General features: G+C 38.9%; 1 protein-coding gene across 1 annotated transcript; it reads left to right on the forward strand.

Annotated features, from left to right (window-relative positions):
* The first annotated feature begins 428 nt into the window (after positions 1 to 428).
* Positions 429 to 5,414, forward strand: LOC135621884 (diacylglycerol O-acyltransferase 2D-like). The gene is made up of 9 exons (XM_065123504.1): positions 429 to 692; positions 778 to 852; positions 978 to 1,063; positions 1,265 to 1,371; positions 1,490 to 1,645; positions 4,181 to 4,267; positions 4,513 to 4,610; positions 4,758 to 4,845; positions 5,044 to 5,414. Exons 1-9 carry the CDS (start codon positions 481 to 483, stop codon positions 5,143 to 5,145), a joined length of 1,011 nt encoding a protein of 336 aa, XP_064979576.1. The 5' UTR covers positions 429 to 480; the 3' UTR covers positions 5,146 to 5,414.
* The last annotated feature ends 4,645 nt before the right edge of the window (positions 5,415 to 10,059 follow it).

Here is a 10,059-nt window from a genome sequence, read left to right on the forward strand (position 1 = left end):
TTTGGACGCTACTCACACACTTGTGCCAAAAGATGATGAAGTGGGGTGTTAGCCTGTTGCATTTTGACTTGACTACGTAAGGATCCCACCCTAGGAATGTTCCATCGTTGTGGGTCCTGCGTGCTAGCGTGTCTTCGTGGTGTCGTCGATCCACCACGTGGATCCGTCCCCCCTCTCCGTTACTGATAAATTCCTTCGGCCGTGCGTAAGATTGACCGAGCGGGATTTGGTCGTCGGATGACCCAAAACCCACCCCCGCGTCTGACTCGAGTCCGGATCCAAAAGCATCCGATTTGGGTCCGGGTGTTGGAAATCAGATCCGCTCGAGTTCGACATCTGAACCCACCCAAAGTGACGTCTCTCTCTCTCTCTCTCTCTCTCTCTCTATGTGTATATATATGCGCACCGCATGCCGCTGGTCTGGCCGCCCTCCCTCTTCTCTCTCTTCTTGCGGGCTGAAAACGTAATACGAATAGTATAATGATGACGGATGAGGCCAACCGGGACGGTCACGACGAAGTGGTCGCCGGCAACGCAGGAGGCATGGCCGGCGAGCCGGCGGTGTTCCAGGGGACGGATTACTCCCTTCTTCAGACCATCGTCGCCCTCATCCTCTGGCTCGGCGCCATCCACTTGAACGTCGCCCTGGTCCTCGTCGCCCTCCTCTTTCTCCCCGCTCGCCTCGCCGCCGCGTTCGTCTTTCTCATCCCTTTTCTGTCTTCTCCTTGTCCTTTTTCTATTTGCGCTTCTTATTTTTTATAATCTTTTTTATTGCAGGGTTTTTGGGTTTCTCCTCTTCTTCATGGTGATTCCTCTCAATGATAGGAATAGATTGGGGCGCAGATTGTCAAGGTACCATTTTGCTCCCTATCAATTTCTTGTGCTTTGGTCTTGATTTGACCTTAATTATTTTTCCGTTAATTTGTTCCCCCGTTGCTGGCTGCTTTTTCCCTTCGGATGAGAAAAAAAAAATAAAGGTATATTTGCAAATCTGCGTGTGGGTATTTTCCCATCACCCTTCATGTGGAGGACATCACGGCATTCGATTCAGACCAAGCATACGGTGAGATATTTTGCTCTTTTATTTGGCGTATACTCGCTCGGACTATCAGCAGATTCCACTTTGATTGTGATTCGTCTGACAACTAGCTTAAACATGAGCTTTAGTTTTCTTGTGAATAGTTCCTCCTTTAAAAAAGAATACTGAGGAACTAGTTAGTTTGGATATTGTTGTAAAGCAGCTCAATGAATGAAACATTTGCAGTGTTTGGTTACGAGCCGCACTCAGTGTTACCCATAGCTCTTTGTGCTCTTGCCGACCATGCAGGATTCATGCCGCTGCCCAAGATCAAGGTTCTCGCGAGCAGTGCTGTAAGGTTTCCTGATTCCCGGTCATTTTCTTAATTAAAGTTTCATACCTTTTTAATCTTCATCGTTTCTTTTAAAGATTCCCTTAATTCTTGCTCTGTATGTATGATGATTGTGTCAGGTCTTCTACACCCCCTTTCTGAGGCAGATTTGGACATGGATGGGATTAATTCCTGCATCAAGAAAGAACTTTTATGAGTATTTAGAAGCTGGGTACAGTTGCATCATCGTGCCTGGTGGTGTGCAGGAGACATTTCATTTGAACCGCGACACTGAGGTCCGTCTTTTGCACCAGTAATCTATTTAATGGATTTTTTGCTCAATTGCACTTAGTAATTTAATTCAATAAATGACATTTAGCTGGTTCATACTGTTCTGATAAAAGAATATGTCTAGGATTTTGATGCTTAGTGTGGAATTGGTTTATATTTGCTGAAATAAATAGCCTTTGAGAATGATGATGTACAGTTTACAAATAGTTGGATTTGGCTTTTCTGAAATGTTTAATTATGCTCGCATTGTTAGTTTGCATTTCTGTTCCCATTCTATTGATACCACAAAGGCAATCTTAGTAGGCTTGGGACTTATGTGTATGGTTCAAGCATTTTAATCTTACATCAGGAAGCAAAATTATTCTTTTAGAACTACCACAAATTTATACTTAATTTCTGGTGGGTGTGGCCAAATGGAAAGAGAGTTCATCTTATCTATTATTAAAGCAAACAACATCATTAGATGGTTTTTTCTTGCAAAACTAGAGTAGGAAACCTATAGCCAGTTTTGACACCACAGGCCAGTTAACTGTCTCAGAGAATCTTGTAGCTTTCATACGTATTCTTGAACTTTGTTGTTAGCTCATGCTATATCATTCATTAGATGCTAAGTTTCATGACACATATTAGTGTCAGTAGGATTAATTATTTTACAAAGTGTTGGTCAAAAACTTGTTTGCTACAAGCTTGAATTCTTGTTTAATTAACATGCATGACCCAATTTGAGCATCCATAAACCAGTGTATATAAGCATTTGATGAAGTAGACAAGACCATGTACTGGATACAATTTGCATTCTAGTTTGAGAGGTTGGATTTTTTTTGACAAGTTTAATATTTATAGTGCAATTTTTTCAGAAAGAAATACATCATTTACACAATTGACAGATAAGTCCAATGTTTTCATGTTCGGTTTGGTGCATTTAAAAGCATCCAACTAGAAATACATGATGTTTGGGCTTTTGGATGGTTGATCAACACTATTGGAAATTATCTAATGTATACAAAGAAGTGAATCGTGTATCGTAACAACACAAAAAATATTTCTTAAATTATAAACTATTGATCTTTATGTGATCAGCATTGACATGTAGAGAGTGAGAGAGAGAGAGAGAGAGAGAGAGAGAGAGAGAGAGAGAGGATCAACTTGGATGCTGTTGATCATAACTCAAATAAAAATATTTATTATGCTGTTGTTCTCATTCATTTTAGGATTGCTTAATGAATGATTAAGAGATCACAGAAAGCATCAAACTTTTAGCTGTTCTTCAATCTAGTTACACTAGAAATTGTCCAATGGTTTCTCATTCAAGGTCCCTCGTCATTCTTAAATGGGGCATATTTTGAGAAAGGTTTTGAGTGCAACTTAATTCGACTTGCTTCGTGGTTCTTTGGATCAGAGATATGTCACGTAGGAAAAAATGATAAGCATCAAAGTGGCAAACCTGTTGTGTAGATCTTGAAGAGTTAAAGATTGGGTTTCTTGCCAAAATGCACTAGTACGACTCAACTAGGGCTTATAAGGTAAGTTATATTTATAGCTGATGACCTGTTATTTTGTCAAGACACCAGACGGAGTATTCTCGTTTCTTGGTTAATTTTGTGGTTATGGTAACTTTTTATGGGATTTGTACATTGGATTTGTATTTCCTTGATCACACTCCTTGTGTCATGCTGTGGTTGAGTGATGTTAGTTTGGTTAGGTTATGAAAGACCAGAGCCTTGAACATTGAAACTATCATAAAAGTCTCACACTTTATTTAATCATGTGTCTATATATGGCATCAACTATCAAAGTAACTTGCCTTAGCTTGTGGAATTGTGTTTTCCAGTGGGAAAAATTAATTCGTGATATGATCTGGTCTCATTTCTGTTATTTTGTGAATTATTCGATTGCACAGAATACAGTTTGATCACAGTCTAGATTATATCATGCCATTGTTCCAATAAGTTACTTAAAGCGACATGGTGCAGCTTGGTTAAGTTGTATTCACAACGTTATTGTTTAACTAGAATTTATCGGGAAACAGTTGGTAGTTGGATTGGATTTTGCTTAAGTACAAGTACTGATGGATCAGTGTACAGTCTCCATTGAACTTGATCATGATTTTGTCTTGGCATGATTCTAGAGCATCACAGGGTAATTAGGAATCTGGCTGATTGCTTATGTGAGCTTGATTCAGTGTTGAAATGAGTTTGTTGTTAGCAATGACTTAAAATGATAAGACTTTGTGATGTAGGTGGGGTTTGTGATTATGCCACGGTGCTGTTATTACATTTACTAAAGCATGTTCTGATATGTGGATGAACCTGAATGCAGTATAAGATCGTGATCCATATCCATATATCTTGAGTTTCCTATATATCAGATATCTGAAGATGCCACATATGTAATGTTGTCACCTTTTATGAGTTGTACTCTTCTCCAAATGCTTACAGTGTGGTCTGCAAAAAGCTTTCCATGTTATTGTTTGTATATTTTATTTGGATTTTGAAGACAAGCAATCAGCCAAACATTAACAAGTTTTGGCTGGCTATTAGGTTGCTTTCCTTAAAACAAGAAAAGGATTTGTGCGAATTGCCATGGAGACAGGCCGACCTATAGTACCTGTGTTCTGCTTTGGTCAGGTAAAGGTTTGAATTTCTTTACTGATATCAGCATCAAATCTTAAAGCTACAAGTAAATTTAGGTTCATGATGGAGAGATCTTATTTTGATAGAATTAGCTGCTAAGCTACAGGCTGTGCTGAAAGACTGTAGAGCAATCTGTGGTCTCATGCTTGCATTCTTATAGGCATGATTACCTCTAAATATGCATGCTTTATGTACCAAGCATATAAAAGCCTAATCTTTCTTCCTTTGCTGGTGGCCAGAGTTATGTTTACCAGTGGTGGAAGCCCGGTGGGAATTTATTTGTTCAGATTGCTCGAGTGGTAAAGTTTACTCCGATAGTCTTCTGGGGAAGATTTGGGTACCTAACAAATCCCTCATTTGCCTTATTTATGCCAGTCAAACAATAGCCCTTCTTAACATATGTTGTCAATTGTTTTTTCTTGGTGACCTGCTACCATTAAGTTCTGGTTCATGCTTTGTGATAACTTGTTCACGTGTTATGTAGAACCCCTATACCATTTCGGCATCCATTGCATGTCGTGGTTGGAAGGCCCATTGAGTTGATGAAAAATCAGGAACCCAGTGCAGATGAGGTGAATAAAAAGCATATTCTTTCTTCAATAAGTAATCTGTGTGCTTAGGTCTGACTTCTTTAATATAAGAACCTCAGTGCTTATGTTAAGTGATATGTTCTGTCGAGTCATAAGTTTTACAGTTCTCCACCTAATCCACTAGTTACTATCACAAAATTGCTTAAAGTTCGTTTCTGTTTCTTTTTTGGGTTTTGCCAGGTCAACGAGGTTCACGCTCAGTTTGTTGATGCCCTCCAAGAGCTCTTCGAGAAGTACAAGAGCAGATTTGGTTACCCCGATCTCCAACTCAGAATTCTATGACATATGCATCTTGCGTGCCTTGGATCACACCTGTGGTTGGTGAACCTGAAATTGATCTTTAGAGAAAGTGACAGCCTGATATCACATCAGTATCATATTATATGTTGTGATGCTCAGATATTATTTTATACTTTGGTTCTCAAGGGTAACAGGGATGGATGGGTTTGAAGATTGGATGTAACACAGTCGTGGTGGTCAATTGTATAAAATGCCGAGACGAGCGGTCTTACCGAGTATAAAAATAAAGGTTTATAATGGAAAGTTTATTAGTTGGTTGGTGTTTTTATTTTTTTTGCTGAAAATATTCTCATGGCAGTCTCTGAGCGTAGTGATATGGCACCTCATCATTATTCTTTAAAAAGATTATACATGATATGAAATAGTTTTCTCTTTCTCAAAGGAAAAGGGTAACTTTGTTGTTGTTCTGTTTTTTGGATACGCAAAATATAACGTAGGTTTTGTCGGATGCCAGATCGTTGAATGAGGCCTTTACTAATACCAACGGGTTTGCGTCTTCATTCCCAAAAACCCAGATAGATTCACCGTAAGCGTTAGCGCATGGCATTCATTGTCTGTATATTTTTATATGCTTGCACAATCCAAAGTAAGCTTTTGATAGTCGATGGACGACTGAGACTAGTCAGGAAATAATATTAACGATCAGGTTGATGAAGTTAACATCGAAGTCAACTGATGAGAAGCAATGGCATTTAAGTGGTCACATATTATATTATATTATTCTGGTTATTATCAGATAGGTACACTTGGGTTGACTTAATTTTTGTTTTTAATCTCTCCAAAGCTATAATAATATTTGTCAGAGAGGATTCCCTCCTGCTAGTGGAAATTAAATGTTGCCTTTGTGTACATGCAGAGGTAGAATATCAGTTATTAAAGTATAGTACTTGTTGTTTAAAGATGTGTAATCCCACTAATTAGAGAGCACTTTTGTCATGATAGATATTTCAAATTTTATAATGACAAGGAAAAGGAAATTCGAGTTTGTAATGAGATTAGAAGGCTCGTTTGGTACTATTTCGCTACAAACGTACACGAACAAGTTCGTCTTTAAGTTTATGTCAAATCTTATTACGGATGACATCTCTAGCATTTGAATTTTTTTTTTTGAACGAGCGGAGAAAAATTAAAAATCAAAAGAAAAATTTATCAAAAATCAATATATAAAAAAATATTAAAAATCGATATAAGATTCAATATATAAAATCAACTATATGGCTCTTGAGTTACCCTCGTTCAAATATGATTCTACTTTTATATCTCTCACATAAATCTAAAGAGTTTTTCTTTAAATCCTCTTTAGAAACTTTATAGATCATCATTAAAAACACTCATGTTTTATTTTTTCCTCTTTCTAAAACCTTAAAACTCAAGATGTATTTATAAGAACAAACCCTAATTCATTAAAGAGTTTCAATTGAATTAGGACTCAACCAATTAATTTGAATATAATAAATACTTCTAAAAATATTTACTAATCCTAATAATCTCTACTGTGATGAGTATTTTTTTTACTTTATATTTCTAGTAGAAATTGAATTCACTATAGCCACACAAATCAAATTAGTTTATGGTCAATCTCAATAAGCCCGCTAAGCATCTCTTATAGTTGAAATCGAATCAATATTGCTACTTGATTCCAAGACCTCTATCTTATCCCTTTATTGTACAGTAAGAATTTTTTCCTCAACCATATGCATCATAGAAATCATGATTATCACCCTTTCTTTCTTACACCATAAATGAAGCTTACTATCATAGATATCTATCATCCTCTGCACGTGCTTCGATATAACCCTTGATATAATCTTTTTTTCATTATCATCATGTAACGCCAAGTAACTTTTAAACTCTACCTCCAGCTTTGTAGCCACGGAACATAAGTCACGTCTTCCAAAGTGTACACTATCTCATCAATTATTTTGATATTCACTTTATCGACACCCATGACCTTCACTGTAGAGTTACTATGCATGCTCAACTTATTATCTTTTCATTCAATAAATCAAAATAATCCTTTTGAAAGCAAACATGAATAATACGAGTAGAATCTAAAAATCAACTCTTTTGGAAAGATATATCATTATTGTGAGGATATCTTTATCATTATCTATCATAATATAGTACTCATCGATCTCTTCTTTCTTTTTTTTTTCCATATAATTCTACCTCCGTACTCTATACTCTTTACATTATATCATTGAATATAATGTAAAAACTGACTTTTTGATCTCAACCTATCACATTGAGGTCTACGCCTATTATAAAATCTTTCTCGTCCACTTCCAAAACTAATGTCTTACCACTCATATTCTTGGATTTATCTTTTTTTCCAATTGTATGAAATACTAAAGCTTCTTCATATCAATTTTTTTAATTAATCTAATATTTATTTTAATATGTTTATATGCTCAAGTTGTTGTCTTACTATATCCTAGCCTATGTAACTTCTACATCAAACACAAATAATCATGAAGAAGTCATCATCAATAAATTATTGATAATATTATCAACAATGCAAAAATGAATAGTACTCGCATATTATTACCTCAAGCTCATCCCAATCTTCATCTCTTGTTCTTCTTGGTTTGCTTGTTTCTCGGTTCAATGTTCTTATTAGATCTTATTGAGCACTTGCTGAGCAATAAGATCTTTCACCCTCCTTTCATCGGGTGAAATTATTTTTTTCATCAAATTTTTTCATAGTAAAGCTAGTAGAATAACTAATCACATCCTTATTGAATATTTGATTATCAGATCTTTTGTGAGAGAAAAAAAAATTAAAAATCAAAAACCAAAAAAGAAATCTATTAGAGACCATTAAATAAATAGCATACCAAATATTGATGTAAGATTTAATGTCTTAATCTATTTAAGAAAACTAAAATTTTTAATATATTAGTTTAATTACAAGATCTTTGAGTTAGATTTATTTCCACTTAAGAACAATTTCCCTTACACATATCTTACATAAACATAAAGAATCCTTCTTTTAACCCTCTTTAGAATTTACAGAGATCACCTTTAGCATTATTCTTTCTCTCACCAAAATCTTAAGATTCCAAATATATTTATAATTAAAAATGTTTAATTAATTTAAATATAATTAAAATTTATGAAAATATTTCTCAACCCTAACCAAATCTAGCGACACTTTTGTAATACATGCGCTTCATGTGGTCGGTAGAACAAAGCTACTGAAGGCTGTAACTTGCGATACTCCTACGTAGGTTTGGATAGCGTCCACGAGAGTCGACGAATATAAAAACAGTACGACGTGCGTATGAAGAGGACAACATCTATCTTCAATCTATAATTAACTAATGCCGCATGCTTTTTCTATATGCGCAATTGTTAATGGCTGCTTTATGCATTTTAACAACTCCCAGATCTAGCCATTAAATTATATCTAATACATCAGAGTACCGTCGATGGATACTTCAAGTGTGTGTTAGCCTGCGGTACCCCAATTGATTGATTCCTAATGATACCTATAGTCTGTCCCAATTCGATCAGATGGCCAGCCATGAGTAGGATTCTGATCATAATATAATTAGTGACAGGGCGTATTTTGGCCCTACGTGAACCATTGACAAACGTTGTAGACCAACGCAACACCGTACGCCTCTAGAACTATGGGGTGCATGCCACGTCAAGCTCCAATGGTGTGACTGTGCGGCCTAACCACCCCAAGGGCTGGGGGCGGTGCCGTCTGCTGTTAGGGCAGTGCCGTCTGACGTCGCTCAAGCACCCCCGAAGACGCCACCTCGTTAGAGAGGTTGTTTCACACCTAGAGTCAATGGCCATGCCGAACCAGGGCCCGACTAATTCCCGCACGCAGGTATAAATACCCTCGACCTGATCCAAGAAGAAGGGAGGGGGGAGAAAAATCAATCGATTACTCCACCAACTTGCTCGTCGGAGGGGCCTCGTCAGGTGATCCCGACGAAGGCCATTTTTGAAGAAAAACACGGCCATCTCACGAAGATGAGCTGCCAACCACTCCGGAGAAGGAGAGACGCAGCATGGCATACATAGCGCCCGGATCAGCACACAAAGGAATGCTGATCAGCACCCCGTCATGAGGGCCCAATCGACCTCAGCATCCAGCTCAGCCGACAGAAGACTACCGACATTGACCGTGGACCAGGCCGTGCTGACTCATCAGCCACGACACATTTGTACACTAACATTTTGGCACTAGAAGGAGGGCCATGTCGCGGGAGCATCTGACAGGAATTCTCCCCGAGGGAGAACCACCGATCGGCCTCCCTTCCGTCGAACCCAAAAGTAACGACTGACTCATCAACAGCGTCCAAACTCATCATTGGGTCAACCAACTTAGGGGCATCTCCGTATTGAAGCTCCTGCCCGAGCCTCTCCAGATCGGTTCTCGACCAGTAGTTCACCGACCCAGCTCTTGCCTGAGCCTCTCCAGATCGGTTCCTAACCTACGGCTCGCCGGCCTAGCTCCTACTCGAGCCTATCCAGATTGGTTCCCGACCTACGACTTGCCGGCCCAGCTTTTGCTCGAGCCTCTCCAAACCGGTTCTCGACATGCGGCTCACCGGCCTAGCTCCTGCCCGAGCCTCTCCAGATCGGTTCTCGACCTGCACCTTGCCGGCCCAGCTCGTGCCCGAGCCTCTCCAGATCGGTTCTTGACCTACAACTCGCCGGCCCAGCTCCTGCTCAAGCCTCTCCAGATCAGTTCCCAACCTACGGCTCGCCGACCCAACTTTTACCCAAGCCTCTCCAGACTGGTTCCTAACCTGCGGCTCGCCAGCCCAGCTCTTGCCCGAGCCTCTCCAGATCGATTCCTGACCTGCGCCTCGCCGACCCAACTCCTGCCCAAGCCTCTCCAGATCGGTTCCCGACCTATGGCTCGTCGGCCCAGCT

Source organism: Musa acuminata, chromosome BXJ2-9 (genome assembly GCF_036884655.1).
Source record: "Musa acuminata AAA Group cultivar baxijiao chromosome BXJ2-9, Cavendish_Baxijiao_AAA, whole genome shotgun sequence".
NCBI classification, from domain to species: Eukaryota; Viridiplantae; Streptophyta; class Magnoliopsida; order Zingiberales; family Musaceae; genus Musa; species Musa acuminata.

Coding starts and splice junctions, on each gene's coding strand:
- LOC135621884 (XM_065123504.1), top strand. CDS start 481: ATGATGACGGATGAGGCCAACCGGGACGGTCACGACGAAGTGGTCGCC. Junction 693..777: donor CCCGCTCGCCTCGCCGCCGC/GTTCGTCTTTCT, acceptor TTTTTATTGCAG/GGTTTTTGGGTTTCTCCTCT. Junction 4,846..5,043: donor AGGAACCCAGTGCAGATGAG/GTGAATAAAAAG, acceptor GGGTTTTGCCAG/GTCAACGAGGTTCACGCTCA.